This window comes from Meleagris gallopavo, chromosome 21 (assembly GCF_000146605.3).
Source record: "Meleagris gallopavo isolate NT-WF06-2002-E0010 breed Aviagen turkey brand Nicholas breeding stock chromosome 21, Turkey_5.1, whole genome shotgun sequence".
Taxonomy (NCBI): domain Eukaryota; kingdom Metazoa; phylum Chordata; class Aves; order Galliformes; family Phasianidae; genus Meleagris; species Meleagris gallopavo.
Genome location: NC_015031.2, coordinates 8,996,219 through 9,015,964, shown reverse-complemented (window position 1 = coordinate 9,015,964; position 19,746 = coordinate 8,996,219). Strand labels below are relative to the sequence as shown.

Below are 19,746 nucleotides of genomic sequence, written 5' to 3'. Positions count from 1 at the left end.
AGCGAGCCTGAATCAAACTTTCAGCACCTGAGTTAATGATCAACCTGCTGGTTTGTCAGAGCATAGAGAAGATAAGATGTGACATGACAGAGATGAACTAGAGAGGACCTTGAATCACACACAGTACTTGGCTATGTTCATGCCTTATTTTCAGGTGGCTCTTCTCCTGGTCCCTGTCTGCTTTTCCACATTCTTTGGATCTGCTCATGACCAGCGTGCCAGGGAAGGGAATAGAGAGTGTTTTTTAGTGCTCTCCCAGAACACCGTGCATTTTTGGCACCCTGTGCCCTAGAGTGGACATCCTGCAAATTGAGAAGGTTTTGAAGCGAGTTGACAAGGAACCAAGCAGACTAAGATTGTTCAGTGTGGAAAATATATGGCTAAAGGGGTGTGAAAGAATTCTGCAGAATCCCATGTGTGGTGGGGGAAAAAAAACTAGAAATTAGATGTTTGGTCTGTTCCAGTGCCAAAAGCACAGATACCAAATGAAGGTTGCAGATCCAAAGCAAACAAAAGCTGGTGGTTTCTCATGCAAGATGTCACTGAGCTGTAGAAGTGCAAAGAGTGATTGTGCGTGCTGAGAACTCGTACTGCTTTAGCAAACAGCTGGGTGAACCAATGGAAGAGAAAGCTGCTAAGGACTTGTAGACAGAAAGGCTTGAACTCTGGTGGCTTCTTTGATGGAGAGGTGGGAAAAGAAGTAATCAGGGCAGGAGTGACAAAATGCGGTAGATAAATTTGAAAATCTGTTTGTATAGCTTGCTGTGTCAGATCTTTTCCTAAGTGGATTTTGTCTATTGACTGTTAATGGAAACCACAGTTCAGAAGTATAATTTTATGTTGGTGTTTGTGAAAAATTGCAGTTGAATGCACTTAAAAATGAAGCCATCTGGGCAGGGAACAGCGTTACTTTGTTTGAAGGTCTGCATGTCTGCTGGGTTCCAGAGCAGAGGTTGCTGCAGGTCTGATAGAATTCTGTATTTACTACTTCAGGCTCAAGGATTGCCTCTTCTGGGCTGTCAGGAAGAAACAGCTTATGCTTTAAAAAGAGAAATTCTCTTTTGTTCAGAGCTGTAATTCACCTGCATGGAGAAGTGCTCAAAGCACTAATGGGCAGTGTTCATGTTTGGTTGCTGTCTTCTGATCTTCAGCAGATGGTTAAGGCAGATAAAGCTATACAGTGCTTTATGGGTGCTTGAACTTTGTTAGTGGCCTTTTTTTCCTCCCAGTATTTTAATCTTCCTCCTATCAGTATACATTCCACCATTAATCTGCAGCTAATTTGCAGTAGAGGCAAATTTGTCATTGTATATCTACTATTGCAGGATTGTTTCAAAGCTTCATAATATGTTCAGTTGCTGGCATCCCATATGGGACACACTATGTATGCTGTGAACTGAATGAGCTTGTTTTCCTCTGTGGGTGCTTTTTTTCCTTTCCTGAGAACTGCTTCTGTCAAGCTGCTCTTAGGTGGTAATAATGTTTTATAGCTTGACTAATGCATTGTGGTTTAATGAACTGTAGGCAGCACTGAGTCAAGCAGCCCTAAGTCTACCTGAAAGTAGGAAAGAGTTCATAGAATCCAAAAACTGTAGTAGAAACGAAACTGAACTTCATGTTGAGCTAAAGAAACTTACTCTATATTGTGTGTTCCATCTATGGACTATTATAACCTCTTAACACCTATTTAAATGACCTACTTTTCTTTAAAATCCTATTAATTCAACTGGTAGATGGTAAAATGATGTATTCTGACAGTATAATCCTCAAATCTTTGTGTAGACAATGCTGACATACCTGTTTTTGAGCCCATTTAAGACCCGTTAACATGTTTCAGACTAGAGTAACCTATTAAATAAATACATCAGGAAAAAGCTTTTACTGGTAATGGTTGTTTTGCTTAGGTGACTATGGCTGTAATGTATTGTGGGTACATCTGGTACTTCAGTGCTTATCAGTGATCTTTTTTCCTTTAGGCGGTTTCCTAGAAACATGATTGCTTGCTGGTCTTGATCTCACAGCTTTGTGAAGACTTCTTCTCTGATAATGTCAAGTTCAGGCTACCCTCCTAACCAAGGAGCATTCAGCACAGAACAGAGTCGTTACCCTACCCACTCTGTCCAGTACACCTTCCCTAGCACCCGACACCAGCAGGTAAGGAGCCACAAAGATTGCAGTCCTAGCAAGAAATAATTCAGGTATTTGTTGTGTCAAATGGGACTTTTTTTTACTGCTGTCACATGAGTTCTTCACATCCGAAAACTGAGCAGTTGCTGATCAATATGCCCAGATAAAGCTGACTGGGAAAATCTGTGCACCCATGTTGTTTGTAGCCTTGAAATTTGGCTCTTAAATCAAGGCTGATGGGTCCAGTTGTTCGAGTTGATTCCTCTGTAAATGAGGGTCTGACTATGCTGTAACTTCTGGGAAGTATAATCGGTAGTGATTTGGTGCTGTGATTCCTTCTGAAGTATTAACTTGAAAGGATATAATTACCTGTTGATTTATGCCTTGCTGCAATACTGTAGATGAAATTGCTGAAATCCTTGCCTTCAAATTTGTCTCTTTAAAGCTTACTTTTGGCCTGTTCCCCCTCTCCTTGCTCCCAGTTCTTTTTATGCAGACTAAAATTTAAAAATGCTCCATAAAACTGTGAAGGTACCCTAAATAAAACCCTAGACAGGATTTTGGCTTGACAGCATTTCCTGCAGTATTTAACATTTATGAATCTACTAAAACTGACAAAACACTTTTTAAAAATTTGGCCTGTCTTAAAATACCTTGTCTTCTTTTTTTAGTGTTGAAAAATCAAAAGTAAAATAATTTTGAAGTGGCAAATGAAGTGTATTCTCTGCTGAGGAGAACTGCTACTTGTGTTATTTAGGCAAATAAATGTCTTCCCTGCCTCTCTCCTTTTATTTATTTATATAATATTTCTTTAGAAATCTGAATTTTGTAATCCTATATCTTTATCATGGAGAATTAATATTAAATTCCTGTTCTTATCATCGGTCCCTCCTAGCTTGAATAAATTCACTGTGGATTGTTTTCATAAACTTTTGATTTAGCTTTGCTTCAATTCAGTAATGTTTAGTCATTGTACTAAATTTGGCCAATGCAAGTGTTGCTGAGTCCATATGCATTGATGGGAGGAATTTTCCAAGAATCTGCAAATAACTTGTCTGCAGTCACTGTGCGTTTAATATGAATGCAGAGTTCTGGGTGTAACAGATCTCTGGAGAGGATGGACTTGTGGGGCATTGGTGAGTGCTGAATTTATATGGGAAATTTCCTTTTAGGCCCAGGAGAGTTCCAAGAGGGCAAAAAGTAAACCTGTACATAAGGAGCGTTGGGTTAGATTGGCTCTAAGCTGATGTTGTGCTTGACAAAATCTGCGTTCATGCTGAAGAATGTGAACCTAAAACGTACCGATTTGTTTTACCCCAAACTTTTTCTGAAGCATCTGTAAAAGTGCTTCCAGCCAGCTGTGTTCTGCTTGCCAGAAGTAGGGGAATGGATTTCTAAGGATCTCCGACTTGCTCATTTCTGCTGAGCATGTGCTCTGTCATTGTGGGCTTGCTGTGGAATTGTAGGTTGTGGAGGACTGCCTGTTGCCTCTAGGACAGCTCAGGTTTTCCTTATTTTAATGAAATTCTCCTCCCACTACAGATAATTTGGATCTGTTTTGCTCTGCTCTTGTGTTTAGAAAAGGAAATTCAAAATCTGAAGCTTTTTGGTTTTCTCCTTTATTTTCAAATAATGTGTTCATTTAAAGTTGAGAACTGCCCTTTATATGTTTACCTTTTTGAGCTCAAGTAAGGCTTTGGTGATCTGGTCTTGGTCTATTTCTAATATTTGGAGAAACGATTGTTCTATAACACCAAACACTTTTCATCCTGTCTTTTGTGCCTTTTGTGTTCATTAACATCTGAAGTGTGTTTCCTTTAGGAATTTGCAGTTCCCGATTATCGCTCGTCTCACCTGGAAGTCAGTCAGGCAACCCAACTCTTGCAGCAGCAGCAGCAACAGCAGCAGCTTCGGCGCCGGCCTTCTTTGCTTTCAGAATTTCACCCAGGCTCTGACAGGTTAGGATTCTCTTTTTGACTTATGTGAAGAGAAATCTTTTATGTCTCTGCTTTCTGTGAAGTGAGTTGTAATTTCTGAGTAGAAACATTTTGAGTTTCACAATTTTGCCCGAGTACATACATGACTTTATTCATCAGTGCTCCATTGCTGAGCAGTTGTGGTCTCCTGCGTTTGAGTGTTGTAGGTTCTGCCTGGTTTTCATCTGCTGTGTAATTCCTTAGTTCCTTTGCTTTAATTACATTTGCTTCACAGACAGGAAGTAACAATCTACTGCACCCTCCCTACAGAAAGCTCTTAGGAGACAGCTGCATATTGCAAGCTTCTAAAGCTTTAGGCTAGAAGTATGCAAAATATCATCTTTAGGTAATTTGATTTCACAAAGTCAGAGTAACAAATGCAAGAATCATTAACAGTGTGAATATTACTAGTTGTGTTTCCTAGATTACAGTGGGAATAAATTCTTAGGTTTGGGTATTCAACAGATGGTATTTGTGTGCCTGGGTAAGAAATAAACAGTGGAGCTAATTGGGTATTTGAGTTGCAGAAATTGTAGAACACCAAACTGTGGCACAGAAATGGGACTAAAGTATGCTGCTTTTGGCAAGAAACTTGACAGCTTCTTATCATTTGTGTTAATACCCTTTCTGTTGGTCTGGTGTAACGTTCCTGTGTGTGTAAATGCATGCAAATGATCTGGGTCCAGTAGGTTAACTGAGGACAGGTATAGTGAACAGCTACAGTGAATCATGTATTGTCATTTAGTGTCAGATTGGCAATATCCTCTTAGTAAAATAGGTTACTTACAATCAATATTGATGAACGTTCAATCATTAATATTACATAGAGATGATGGGCTCAAGAAAAAGTTTTTGGTAGATATCAGATCAGCGTGTGATGAATTGGGTTGTAGAAAATTGGCAGGATTATGTATGTGTTTAAGGGAGAAGCTACTGTATAATCTGTGCATGTCAATTCTTTAGTGTGTTAGTATGCTGATGTACAAAGTCTAAGCAGATCTTATTGGTTGTAACAACCTTCTTTCTTGGCCTTTTAGTACATGTTTAGATTTAGCAGTTTATTTTGATTCTATCACAGAAACGTAAATTCATAGAATGGCTTGGATTGCAAGGGACCTTTAAGATCCCTGGTTCCATCTGCATTTTAATAGCATTTGACTATAGATCAAATTCCACATAGGCTCATGGTTCATTTCAAGCATTCTGTGTATGTTTAAAATGATTTGATTGCAAAAATGAAATAATGGAGCTGTTGTAGCCATCTGTGCTCTGTCGAATATAGTGCTATCTTTATCTCATGGATTTTTTTATGTTTATAATTTGAATCAAAGCTTTGACTTGAACAATATCGTTGTAGCAGCGATTACTTTAAGTGGTTGCAATGACAGGAATGCATTTAAACAGCATCTTTTAAGATTCATCTCTTGTTCAATGGATTTTAACTATTATATTTTTGAAGACTGCACTTAAAAATGTTTTTCTGCTTTACTGTAAAGAAACAGTTCTGCTTGTTGTGTTTTTTGTTCCTCAATCCTTACCAAATGTACAGGAAACACATTTCTTGCATTAAAATGCGTGTTTTAATAGTTTATCATCTCTTCTGTGTACTAGGCCTCAGGAAAGGAGAACTGGATATGAACAGCAGTTTCATCCAGGTCCATCTCAGACAGATCATGATTCACTGGAATCTAAGCGACCACGTCTTGAACAAGTTTCTGATTCCCATTTTCAGCGTGTCAGTGCTGCTACTGTCTTGCCTTTAGTACATCCTCTGCAGGAAGGGTTGAGATCTGCAGATATTAAGAAGGTAAAGGCATTTTCTCTCATAATACTGAAGGTAAAAATTGTGTGTCATGGTGAGCTCAGGTTTCTAAGCTCCTATCGTTAAAGAAAGCATTTAGCACATGGATTCAGATTTTAAAGTAGAGTATTTGTCTTGCATTGTTTTTACCATTCCTTTTATCAAGTAAGTAAAGCTATCTGGGAAGTAAAGTAAAACTAGGGTAGCACATCATCTCTTAGTAACTTGCTGGGCTGCATCGCAAAGATAAGATCAAAGGGGGCTGGAGAAACCAAATTAAGACATGCAATGTTAGCATGCTTGTATGTTACTGAATTTTTATCCAGGTACTACATGTAGAAATCTACTGTCTCAAGTTAGAAATACATCCCAGTGTTGAGAAATGGCATTCAGGCACAATCTTTTGGTTAGATTGACTTGAGTGAGGGATGCATTTACTGAGTTAGCATTTGCCAGCTAAGCAGTTGCAGAGCATCATTTCTGAGGATGCAAATAAAATCAAAGTGCAACAGTACTGACATATTTCAGTGTGTTCCATGTTCTAATGTTTTTTGGAAACACATAGGGGGAAAAAAGTGATGAAAAAGCAAAACCAAATGAACTGTGACCTGTCCTTTCAAAGCATCTCCACACATAACTCCAGATGTACTCCTCTCTGATCACAGTTTTATGCTCAAGTGCATTTTCATCAGTATATGTGCAGAGTATTGAGGGTTGTCTCTTAAGTAACCCTACCTTTCAAAATAGAAGTTACTATTTATATTTATGAAGATGTATTTTTAGAAGGGAAATGTTTTGATCTTATTTTCATTTCATGATAAAAATAATTAGCATCATGCTTCCATATTTAAAGATGGATTTTGAAATTGTAGTAACATAAATGAGCTGTCAATTAATTCTAAGATAATTAGAGCACTGATAATCTGAAATCTTAAACTTTACCTCTGCTGAAGAGCTACCTAAGCTATAAATAACTGGAAGTTCTTGTTTAATTCATACATGCTAGTTTAGTTACTGAACACTCATTTGCATGTTATTAATATGACTGATTTTTCTCGATTCTGCCCCACCTCCTGTCCCAATGAAAGGACCCAGGTTTTGGAGGAAAGCATGAGGGACCATCTTCTCCAATTTCTGGTCAGCCGTGTGGGGAGGACCAGAATGCTTCACCTTCAAAGCTGTCAAAGGAAGAATTGATACAGAGCATGGACCGCGTGGATCGTGAGATTGCGAAGGTTGAACAGCAAATCCTTAAACTGAAGAAAAAGCAAGTGAGCATAGCAGACACTGCTGTTATTATCTGCTAGCACAAAATATGTGGGAAAACTGCTTCTGTTGTGTTAGTGGTGTATTTTTTTTTTTTTGTTTTGGTTATGTGAACCAAAGGTTAAAAAGGAAAGGTTGTGTATACAGTTTTCTTGGAACATTTAAATAGATTGGATGTAATGTAATTTTAAACATCTTGAAACTAAGAGAAAGCCATGTAGAAACACCAAAAGCAGATTACTTTATTTTAATGTCTAGTGAAACAAGGGCACTGTGACTGTAATTTCAGCTTTAAAGAATGACTACTGGTTAAGGGGATGGCTGTCATCTTCTTTCATAGTTGTGAAAGTGGAGAATCTCTTGCACGCCTTTTTAAAAAAAAAAAACATAAGAAAGTAGTAATAATGACACTTAGTTTTTCTGTCTTGGAGATGTATATGAGGATAATGTCTTCTGTGGGAAGACAGGTTTGGTGTAACTGTTCTCTGAAGTTATTGTTCTTGTTTAAAGTTAAATATTTGATAAAACACAATGCTGCAGTGGCTTGAAGTGTCAAGCTGAGACAAGTCTGATTCAATGCAGGTGAATCTTGTAAACAATTCACTGGTTAATTCACTTAAAACAAATTTACTGGTAGCTCAGAGTGGTCGTATCCCTATGGACATTGAAACCATTTCATTCATAGTTAGTTAAAAAGAAGAATAACAGTGCAAACTGTTGATCAGATGCATATTTTATCTCTGGTGACTAATTACTGTAAGGGTAACATGGTGCGGATGGCTGATTTTCTTTCTTTGGTTTCTTAGCAACAACTCGAAGAAGAAGCTGCTAAACCACCAGAGCCAGAGAGGCCTGTCTCCCCTCCTCCAGTGGAACAGAAGCACCGCAGTATTGTCCAAATTATTTATGATGAAAATCGGGTAAGCATATTTTTCAGTTGACTGAGTGTAGTTGTGAGTCTTAACAAGTTTACTGAAAGCCATTAATACACTCCTCTGGGGCAATTTTGACTATTTTTATTTTATAGATTTTGTCCTCGCCCTTCTTTTATATTATTTACTTCTTTACGTGAAAAACTCATGCACAAAATCTTTTTTCTTGATGGTGAGATCCTTATTCTATCTTATAAACAGTGTACTGAAAATACATCGATGGCTGTCATCCCTAGACCTGTGTGTTGGTGTGTATGTGTACATCTATATTTATTTATGTGAATGTGTATAATGTGTATATATGCCCACATATATGTGTGTGTGTGTATGTGTGTGTGTATCCACACACATACATACCACACACACACACATATATATATATATATATGTATATGTATATATATATAAATGCTTCAGGAGTTTGTTTCTTTTCTCCTCACTAAATACTGATGATCTTGTATGAAGACCTGTCATTTAAATTAGCTGAAGGAAAAAGAAAAAACCTGCATATGTTCTAAGGTTCTGTACTTTCTTTCAAAACTCTGTTTTCTTATACTTAAAGTTGGGATAAATGAACAAATACGAAGAAGTATCCAAGTGAATTTTGAGTTCATTTTGCATAATGGATGAGTAAAGTACAGGAGCTCAGTAGTGTCAGCAGTGGTAGCAAAGTGCTTCCTGACCTTTTCCTTCTGGTAGTTTGAGACTGGGGAGTTGGATATCTGTTGTTTTTGAAAGTGCCAAGTGTTCCAAGCTTATGTGACTGGTAGACTTTTGTTTAATGTTTAATTACTCAATTTTATTTTGTAATTCAGAGGAATAGCTGGCTTCTCTCAGTATTTTTGAAAATTTGAGATGGTAAAACACCAAACAAACAGCACAGTACTAAATCATACATAGTAGTACTGTGCCCTAGGTGTTCCTGTTGTCCCTTTCACCTAGTTTGTCTCTGAAATTTGTTGTGTTTACTTAATACAGGAGGACAGTTATTATGTTACACAGACTGATATAACCAATGTACAGCAATAACTTAACTACTGATGATGAAACAGTTCTGCTGTTTTAAGTCTCTTTCACACTAATGTAATTAAAAAGCATTAAAACCATATGGTCACCTCAGAAAACTTTTTTAAGGTGAGTTTTGTGATGGGTAGTTGGCAAAGCTAGGACATATTTGAAGAAGCCTCAGTGGGCTCTATGCAGCTCTCTTCCTTTGCTAGCCCTGGTTGCTGGTGGCTTAAGAGAGTCTTGAAGTTATTGTTGCTTTCCCATGTTTTGTATGTATCAGTGGGTGGGAGGAAATCCATTTCTCTGTTGAGTGAGATGGAGTAGTGTGTCAGTGTGGTCGTGTGTTAGATGCTTCTATTCTTGTAGCTCTCCATGTAGTAACATCTGTAGCAGGGGAAGTACCAAGCTTGATGCATTTGTAAGTCCACATAGCACTTGGTTTGAGCTCTTGTTATCAGGCATTACTTATACTGTAGAATGGCAGTGTCATTGAGACAATATGAATCCAGTGTGTCAGTACCCACTATATTATTTTAAGTGGTCATTAAAGAAACATCAATCCATTCGTGTATGCAGTACTTCATTGGTATCTTCTACAGTTGTAATAGGACAGTGCCCTTGGCAGCTTTCATCTTAAAAGCATGCAGTATGGGATAATTACTTCTAATATTCAAATACAATTGGCTAAATTTTGGTTGAAGTAATAGGATAGAGGTCAGTTTTATATGTTTTTTCAAACCAAACAAACCATTTTAGCAGGGTTATGCTGTAATATTGCCTTGATATACAATTATTGTGTCCAGCTGTAGTTCCAAAGAACATCTCAAGATTTAAATTACATGTGAAATTAGAACTTAGCAGAACTCTTTCTAATAATAACTACTTTGTGGATTAGTTATCCTACATTTTTCTTTGCAGGCATCTGCTTTTAGGGCTGGTGCATACCATTCCCATATTAGTGGGAAAGAAGCAAATGTGAATTAGTCTGCTGGATCTTTTCAGACAGCCTTGTCTTTTGACAAAGGGCTTTGGGAAATTGTACTGGCTTGAAATGAATTTATGAAAGCCAACTGTGTTATCCAGTGCTGCCTCCTTAAGGACTAACTCTGGGGTCCTTGCCTAGCTTAAGGGAAAGAAGATCTTTGGCATGCATACGCACTTTGGCATGATCTTTGGTATGCACATGTTGGTTAACAATTGCAGACTTTGCAGTTGAAGAATTTTTGTCCTTAATTCAGAAGTATACTCTTATTTTTCTGAACACCTTTCCACACTTTTGAGTTGAGAGAGCACAGCAGTAACTGCAAAATTCAGGTAGAGACTTCTTGATTCACTGAGGCAGCACTGCAGAAGTAGGTGAAGGAGGATATAATGTGCTCAGATGGGCCTAGCAGCTGGGCTGAGTGAAATTTCAGAGACACTTCACATCTGAACTACAGAGGACTTACTGAGACCATATTTTAAAAAAAATCTTGTTTACAGAAAAAAGCAGAAGAAGCTCACAAGATTTTTGAAGGTCTTGGTCCCAAAGTTGAACTGGTAAGTGGTCTGCTTTTGTTCTGTTTACTGTGTTGCCAGTGTAGCTTTCACATCTATAATTCTGCTGTGGTAAACATGTTGTTCTGTGTTCACGTATAAAAGAACATTATAGGGTGATTTAATCTTTTGGTTTGGGGAGGGAAAGGCTGGGACTTCTTTTTGCTTTGCACTTGGTGCCTGATATTTTATATAAACTTAGAAACACTGTGCCTGTCTATCAGCCAAAAAATTGTTTGAATATCTCAGGTATTTAATAGTGGAATTGGTAGCATAGCTGTATGAGAGTGTAGATTAAATATATGTTGTTCTGTTGTCTTCCTCAAATTGCAAACAATGCATTTTAAAAGAATATTTCAAGTAAAAGTTGTCTTCAGTCTGATATTCATCTTTAATTCTCAAGAAAGCAATTAATCTCTGGAGTCTTCATATAACAAGAATGTGTTAATGTGTGTTTAAATACACTCATGGTTTAGGGCTTGAGTGAACTGGATGTAAGTATGGCTTTTAAAATAGATTTAAATCAGAGGTCAGGGTTGAAATAGAACTGCACTGAAATGCTGTTATATACATAATAGCTACAATGATCTAATTTAAAGTAATAAAATCTATGCTGAAAGTGTTGAGTATCTTAAACTTGTCACTTTGGGTTGCTGCATCTCAGAATGAATCCATTGTGAGCAGAATATTTTAATACAGTTAAATGCATTCCATATACTTAAAACTTACGTGCACTTAAAAGTACTAAGTTTATTTTTCTAATCCAAAATTGTAGCCGCTTTACAACCAACCATCAGACACAAAAGTCTACCATGAAAACATCAAAACGTGAGTGCTTTAATATCTTCTTGTTGTGCCTTTTAAACGGTCTGGACTTAAAGATTCAAATTTTTAATTGCTGCTGTTTCCAAATATACCATGTATACTTTAACGTTTACATCCTTCCAGCCCATGTAACCTTCAGACTTCTATGTTGTAGAACAATGCTGCAAGGAATTAGCTGTATTTACTGCAGGCAGTGGCAAACAGTAATTTTGCGTTGTGGATTAAAGAGAAAAATAAGTCATAAAACTTATTTTTCTTTAAGTTGGTAGCACTGGTATTTTTCAAAGCCTGAAATATCACATCTGACCTAGATGTGCCTTGTCAACTTTTCCCAAAGGTTCTTGTTTCAAAGAACAGTTTCAAAAGTTACTGCTATCACAAAGTGGCAGGAATCCTGACTTTTTCACTGATTTCATCCTGTACTTGTTTCATGTCGAGGGCTGTGAGAATAGACTTGCTGCTTGCTATGTTTATTTGCTGGAGCAAACTAAAATCACCTACGTGAAATAAGCTGGTTGTCTTCTACCAATTTTTTTAATGGTTTTTAGGATTGAATTGCAAATATGCATTTCTTTTTTTTTTTTCCAAGACACAAAATCTTTTCCAAACTTGCTTATTTTAGTATCTCTAGGAGAGCACCCAGCTTGAAACTGGGAGCTTTCATGTCTCTCTCAGGCCATCTTCAAGATTATTTTCTCTCAGATAAAATGCAGTGTAAGTTAAGTGATTGTTTCATCAGGAATTTTCTCAGTTTTTCTACCTCTGAAAATATTCTTTGTAGCAACAATCTGGCATCTATAATGCACATGGAGTTGGTTGGGTAACTTTGAAGTTCTTGTATGTGGTTCACATCTCAAATTTTGTTTTCCAGAAACCAGGTGATGAGGAAAAAGCTGATACTGTTTTTTAAAAGAAGAAATCATGCAAGGAAACAACGGGTAATACTATCATGTTGTCAGTTTTCTAAGAACATCTTCTTTTTATATCTAAATCCTTGGTGTATTTTATCCATTGTGTCATCATGTAAATTCAATTGGCTAGAAAAATGTCTTTAAACTACTTTTCTAACAAATTATTTGGAAAGAAAGTGCCAATTTATAGCTGCTATTTGCTAATTATTTAACTGAAAACCATCCTAAAATGCAATAAGGAAAATATTGTGGATTTTTTTTGTCTTGTTTTGCTTTTTCCCCTCTTCTCCTTTCCATTCTGCTCTTAGAAAGCCATCTTTTTCCCCTCTTCTCTTTTCCCCTCTGCTTTCTTAGAAGAAAGCCAATGAAGAATCCTGAACTGTTTTACCTGGCCTCTCTGTGCACCTTTCTTGTATAGTAGCTATATGGTATGAAAGAAAAGGAGCAGATCTGATTCTGAAGTCTGACAGAAATTTTAATCAAATGTTTGCATGTTAGACACCAGTATTAACCTTGAGTACTGTTATAGCAAGTGGCATGCAAAGTTGTTTTGGGTGATATCCAAAAGGGTATTTCTGTTATTAAGTTTAGCAAAAGTTTAAATGTAAAAAACAAAAACAAAAAACAACAAACCTAAGTCCATTCTGTTAACTAAAAGCATGGTTTCTGGAGATGTGAGATTTCTAGAAAGGACTGAAGTTATTTAGTGCCAATGTGATGTATAAAAAAGAGAATGAGTGTATCTTTTTCCAGTGTAAGTTCTGAGGTCCATTCTGTTGAAAATAGTTGTATTGTCATTTTCAAAATGGAAAGCCAGTGCTGCAGGAAGAAGTTCTCTTAATTCTTAGAACCTACCCAGTTTAGGGATACTGATCACTTGATGTATTTCTGTTTAGTTCAACCTTTGCTTTTGGAATTTAACAGGAACAGAAAATCTGCCAACGTTACGATCAGCTGATGGAAGCATGGGAGAAAAAAGTTGATAGGATAGAAAATAATCCACGCAGGAAAGCGAAGGAGAGCAAAACAAGAGAGTACTATGAGAAACAATTTCCAGAAATCCGGAAGCAAAGAGAACAGCAAGAACGATTTCAGAGGTATAAATGTGGATTTGGAACATTCTTGTAAATCATCTCATAGAACTTAGCTTTTAGAATTATTTATAATGAAATTGTTTTTGCTTAATGGTTATTTTATATGGTAATTCATATTAGTGTGTCTTACTGTACAAAGTAAAACATTATTTTGTTCTGTAATTAAGTGCATTGTTCACTGTGTTTCATGGCATTGAGCACAAATTCTACTGCTCTTTATTCCTAATTCTAGAGTTGGTCAAAGAGGGGCTGGACTTTCAGCAACTATTGCTAGAAGCGAGCATGAAATTTCTGAAATCATTGATGGGCTTTCTGAGCAGGAGGTGAGGCTATTATCGTACTTTGCTATATGACTATGCAAATGAAAGGTCTCTTTCAGAGGTTGTTTTTTTTTTTTTTTTTTTTATTGGAAGAAAAACATCTTGGGGTGCTGGTTTGGGAGAGTCTATGCAAGCTTTGGCTTAAAACAAATCTAAGAAGTGCTTTTCTTTCAAGGATTGTGTTTCCTAATTGTACCCATCCTAGACTTACTCATTTGTCCATTTCAGGTGTGTTACAACTATTTTTTTCACAGCTGTAAGAGGCATGTGAAAAGTCATCCATTCTAAAGCCCTGTACCATTTCAGTTTTTTGTAGTGAGACACTACCTTCTTTTCCTTTAGCTGACTGTGTAAATGTTACTGCCCCAATGAACAACTTTTAGAAGAATTAAGAAGGCAACAGAAAGATGTTCCCAACTATTTGTGAATGTCTGCTGTGCTGGAGCTTCTATGAATTGTGTAAATAGAGAAATGTAAACATTAATAACAACTTTTTTTTTTGTATTTTTTACTTTTATTCTTTACCTATAGAATAATGAAAAACAAATGCGTCAGCTCTCAGTCATTCCTCCCATGATGTTTGATGCAGAACAGAGAAGAGTGAAGTTTATTAATATGAATGGTCTGATGGAGGATCCCATGAAAGTTTATAAAGACAGACAATTCATGAATGTCTGGACGGACCACGAGAAAGAGATTTTTAAAGAAAAGTAATGGGCTTTCCTATCTCTTATTTTTATTGCATTGCTGATGACAGCTAAACACCTAACTCATGAGTTAGACTGGAGTTAAACATGAGTTAAACAGGAAAAACTGAAATTTTTGTGAAGTATTTGATAACTTAGTCGGATGAATGAAACACTGCAAGAAGTTTTAGACTGCTCTGTATGTCTTTCAATTGCATCCAGTTAGGCTGTACATCAGAAATTATTTTTAAAACACTTCAGTTTTTTGATAAGGTGAAAATGAGAAGAGTATGTATATGATCTCATGATAGTTATTAGCTTTGTTCTAAGTTTGAACGATTTGAAAACTAAACTTTTTAGACTAATTTCAGTTGTAGAAATCAAGAGTTTGCTGATGGTGCAGATTGTTTAGAAGACTGCTTTGTTTATTTGATATGTATTATGTTGTTAAACTTAAATAATTTCTGATTTGTAAAAGGTTTGTCCAACATCCCAAGAACTTTGGTCTAATTGCTTCCTACCTGGAACGAAAGGTAAGACCTTTTTGAATACATGTAGAGCCTAGGGTGGGATCCCTAATTTTCCAAATGTAAGTTGTTTATTCCAGCATTATTTTATCATCTTGGGAAAAATTGCAATTCTGAAAAAAGTTGACAGGATTTTGTAGTTCTCGAACAGTTACACGATCAGCACAAGCAAGCATCTAACAGAAGTTAGTGAGATGAACTATTGATAGCAGTAAAAGTAAATGACACTTAAATTAGTTTTGATTTATTTTACTTTTGAAGCTGAGAAGCTGCTTTAGTGATGTAACTCTTTAAGTAAGGGTATAATTTGATCTGCTATGCCACTGTGCTAACTCTAAGAAACCTTGCCTCCACAGTTCAGGTCAGTGAGATCCTACTGCTGGCTGAATTAGTCTTTAGAACTGACTTTGCAGAGATCATGTAAGAAGTAATGGAGAATTATGATTTGTTGAGACATAAGGATCTTGATTACTTAGGACTATTATTATAAATAGAGACTTTCACAAGTTTGCAAACTGACTGGTATACATTAAATTGTGCAAACTGGGGTAGCTGAGGGATATTATAAATATGTGAGACTTGTATTTAGTACTGTGTAATTTTATGCATGGTTATAATGTTACATTTGTGCATGAATTTATTTTCCTACCGATGTAACTATCAAATCTGGTAGCTTGTAGTCTAGGGGATGAGTATTTTTAAGTGTTGGAGGAAATTAAGTAGTTACGATGTGGGGGTTTTCTTGCAGGTATAAGAACTTTTTTTTCCTTTTCCATTTTAGAATGTTCCTGACTGTGTACTCTATTATTACTTGACTAAGAAAAATGAAAACTATAAAGCCCTTGTGCGAAGGAATTATGGTAAACGCAGAGGAAGAAACCAGGTATCTGACATTGATATCTCACTTGCATATTGTTTTATTGTTTCATATTTATAGCTATATTGATATCCTATACAGAAGGTATGAGGTGAAAAAAAAGTTCCTTCTTCATTAGTTCATTCTTACCTTCCTTTAAAATTAAGAAATCTGTCATTAAAGGTTTTTTGATTAGTACTTAACTCTGTGCAGTAGCTTCTTTCTTTGAGGACCCTGCCATAGACATGGAGGTCAAATCCATAATTATTAAATTCCATGGTGAGGCCAACAGAAATAAGGTTTCACATGTGACTTGCAGTGGGAAACATATAATCACTTTGTAATGTCAGTGCTTGTCAAAAAGCAGAAATTAGTAGTGATAGTTTCTTGGTGGTCAGGCTCAAAGTCAAACTGGAACTTAATAGCAAGAAGAAAGAGAGAAATTTAATGCATGCAAATTAAAAATTCTACTGATTCGGGAATAATTCACTTGGAAGTCTTGGAAACCTTTGGAAGGGCTTCCAAGGGGAAAGAACAGCATATTATGAAGAATATATATGTTTGTTAGGCTACTGGGTTTAATGTGGATATTAGGAAAACAAAAATGCTGAGACTTGTTTAGAAAAAGGGAGCAATGCTGTACATTCACTGTCGTCCTGTTTTGATTTTCCTTTGCATCTAACAGCATTCTGAAAATAGAATAAAAGAGTAACGAGGTTAGGAAAGAAGGTCATATATGTGCATATCCTCTTATCTAATAATAAGTCCCAGTAAGTGTAATGCAACTGCAGCTGACAAATTGATCCCGTTGGCTAAAAACAGTATTCTGTGCTTCTATGGTGCTGTTGCATTTAAGCCTTCTTAACATATTGTTTGATATTCTGACAGAAGAGACTGTGCCAACAAGGACTGATTTCTCTGTACCCCCACAAATTATGGATTGATGGGAGAAAATAATTTCGTTATGTAAAGGACTTGGCAGTTAGCCCAGTGAAGTTATGACTGTGGTAGTTGTTGGAAATAAATGAAATATGTCCTGTATTTTACCAGAACTTACATTAGACTTCTTTGGTTTAATAATAAGAAAAATGTATTTCTGTGTGACTAGTGACAGCAAAAAATTCAATTAAGATTGTATGGAAAATAAAAGAAGATGAAAATAAATGAGATTTGTCCAAAATTTGCTGTGAGAACAAAACACACATAATGCTGCTGTTTTAAGTGGTTTAGTTTTAGAATTCAGTATAAAATGAGTTTGGCATGGTGATAGTAAGTACACATATGTGAAGTGATGTCTTTGCCATACGGTGTTCTCTTGCAGCTGTAATAAGAGGTGAGGAGACATAACTGGCTCCATCTGTATCACAGTGTAAGTTGTGAAGTATTCAGAAGATCACAACTGTGTTTAAATTTCTTTCAGCATTGCTGCATTTTAGAATATCAAAACCGGTAGAACTCAAAATTTGAACAGATTTCTCCATCCATAAATTACTTTCCTTGAATACCATCTAGATGTAAGTTGCAGTACGTACTGAGTTGGAGCACTGGAGCTGCTGAAGTTGGTTTTTGGACTCAGGATACTCACTTAGAATTTTAACAGCTGTGGATCTTATTTGCTAGTTGTTGTTCCACAATAAATACAACAGCAGATCAATGGACAGCTGCTGCACAGACTTAAGGTGTGCTCTGCAGTAAGGATACAGATAAGTGTCAGATTTTACAGATCTGATGACTGCTAAAGCATGCTTGTAAAGACAAAGAAATACTATGAACGTGCCAAACGTGAACATTTTTACTGTTTCTTGAAGCTTAAACTCAGGAGTGTTACAGTTGGTGTTTAGCAACACTGAAGTAAGGAGTCATATTTCAATTTTATTGATGATTAATTAGTGACATCTATGGAAACTAGTTAAAGAGGACTTGAGAGTGTTGAAGTGCCTTGCTTGCCAGGACTCTTCCTTATGGCTGCAGACTGTAATTAATTCCCCCTGTCCCTCCCTCACCCCAGCTTTGTTTGAAGCTGATCTTTCTCCTGTCTCTGAGTGGCAACCTGAAACTTCCTTGCTGATTGGCAAACACAAGGTGTGAAGATTTATGATGTGCTCTGAGATATGCTTATGCCAATAACAGGTGCTTCAGCTTAAGCTCTTGAGAGTTCATATATTTTTATAAAGTAGAAGGCAAGCGCATAGAATGTTGCAGTGGAGAATGTATTAATCATGGTAACAATGTTGAAATCATTGAGAACTTCAGTGAGTACAGTTTGACTCAAATTTCAATGGATGTTTATACTTACAGAAGCTGACTGCTAGGTTAAGGCATAGAAAGTTAAGAGATGTAAAGCTTATTGGATTCTGATGTACATTTGTCCTTGAATAGGCTTAGAAGGATCTTGTTATAAAATGCTGCCTAAACTGTCCCAGAATGCTCACAGAGGCGAGGAGGGTGGTGTGCCTGAAACCAAATGTGAATTATAAAACGAAGTGCAGATCTTTGACATAGTATTAAAAGGAAGTGTGGCTGTAAGATTGAAGCCTGACTGTACGTTTTGGGCTGATTGGGAGTCGTATTCCAAGTTTTGTTTCAGGAGGGAAAAACAGCTGCCCACAGATGGTTTGAGGGTTGTTGTTTTGCAAGTTAGGAGCTGATGGAGTGAAGAAGTCAACGTTTTTGCACTGGTTTCATTACAGATAATTCCTTAAATAGCTCATTGAAAGGAGGTTCTGAGTAAGGCTTCTCACTGACATTCAGCAGCAAAGCAGCAGCCAGGCTGTGATTCCGTGGCTGCCTGCTCAGCAGTGTCTGCAGGCTGTGCTTTGCAGCAGGTGGCCCAGCCCGGTGACCTGACTAGACAGAAATTCGCTGTGCTCCTGCGGCCGCCAATCAGCCGAGCTGACGGGATCGCCTCGCGTGACCCCGGTGAGATTAGAAGGTTGTATGTGAGATGGGCAACTCTTCTGCGGGCAGCTTAAGTGGCAGAATGACACAATTTCCTGGAATAAACATGTTGCTGGGTCAGGCAGCTGCTGCTCAAGAGCCGTGTGATGTCGGTGCTGTTGGGGGTTTTGTCCTTTTGAATCTTATCCTGAACTAAAGCCCGTCCCCTTCTCTGGATAGTAAAAGTTTTAATCAACAGATGAATGTGCAGGTACGTCGCTGACTGAGGCTTCAGCTGTTTGAAGGTTTGTGTTTAACCTGCTCTTGACCTATCGATTATGCATGTTAAAAAAATTATGATATCATATTAACCAAATGGCAAAAAGAGTGGAGGGTTTTCAGCAACTGTTTTGGGATTAGATTAAATGTAAAATACAGAGTTTTTCTTCTAGAAATGCAGATTTTAACTCCTCGTTTTCAAGGCTGCTCTGTGTAGGGCAGTGGAAATAATTTACCTTAGTACATGTCTCTGATATCTTCTGTGAAGGAATGTTTTGGATCATGAAGTAACATTAGTATCTTAGGTGCTACTAATTTGCAGGATAATTATGGCTAGTGTTTGGGGTTTCTGCTCCAATTCACTTGATTAAAATGTCAAAAACAAGCCATTTTCTTGACTATTTCCAGCTTCAGCTTTGCTGATGAAACAGTGACACCTGCTGCTATGCTTTCAAGAAGGTTCTTCAGTAAAAAAGCTTATTTTGAGGAATATTTCAGAGGCTATCAATTATTGAATGGCTAGCTCTAAACCAGCTATCTTCTAGGTCCCAGTTCTTGACTTTCTATGGATTTCCCAGCGTATGTTTGGCATTTATGTGAAAGGTAGCCCCATATAAAATTAGCCACGTGTAAATACTACACCTACTTTGCTTTTTAAAGTAGATTTGCAGAGTGTAACACCCAGCAAGGACCAGCTCTGTTCTGCACAACAAAATGTGAGTGGA

At 37.0% G+C, this 19,746-nt stretch overlaps 1 protein-coding gene across 1 annotated transcript in view; it reads left to right on the top strand.

Annotated features, from left to right (window-relative positions):
• Window positions 1–1,976: 1,976 nt before the first annotated feature.
• Window positions 1,977–19,746, top strand: part of NCOR1 (nuclear receptor corepressor 1) — a gene marked incomplete at its 3' end in the record, with an annotated part of 32,011 nt that continues 14,241 nt past the window's right edge. The window contains exons 1-13 of the mRNA XM_019622039.1: window positions 1,977–2,154; window positions 3,949–4,085; window positions 5,715–5,910; window positions 6,993–7,175; window positions 7,977–8,090; window positions 10,593–10,649; window positions 11,422–11,474; window positions 12,343–12,409; window positions 13,307–13,479; window positions 13,709–13,799; window positions 14,328–14,506; window positions 14,961–15,015; window positions 15,791–15,892. Of these exons, the coding sequence (XP_019477584.1) occupies window positions 2,047–2,154; window positions 3,949–4,085; window positions 5,715–5,910; window positions 6,993–7,175; window positions 7,977–8,090; window positions 10,593–10,649; window positions 11,422–11,474; window positions 12,343–12,409; window positions 13,307–13,479; window positions 13,709–13,799; window positions 14,328–14,506; window positions 14,961–15,015; window positions 15,791–15,892 (1,515 nt within the window). The remainder of the gene's footprint in view (window positions 2,155–3,948; window positions 4,086–5,714; window positions 5,911–6,992; window positions 7,176–7,976; window positions 8,091–10,592; window positions 10,650–11,421; window positions 11,475–12,342; window positions 12,410–13,306; window positions 13,480–13,708; window positions 13,800–14,327; window positions 14,507–14,960; window positions 15,016–15,790; window positions 15,893–19,746) is intronic.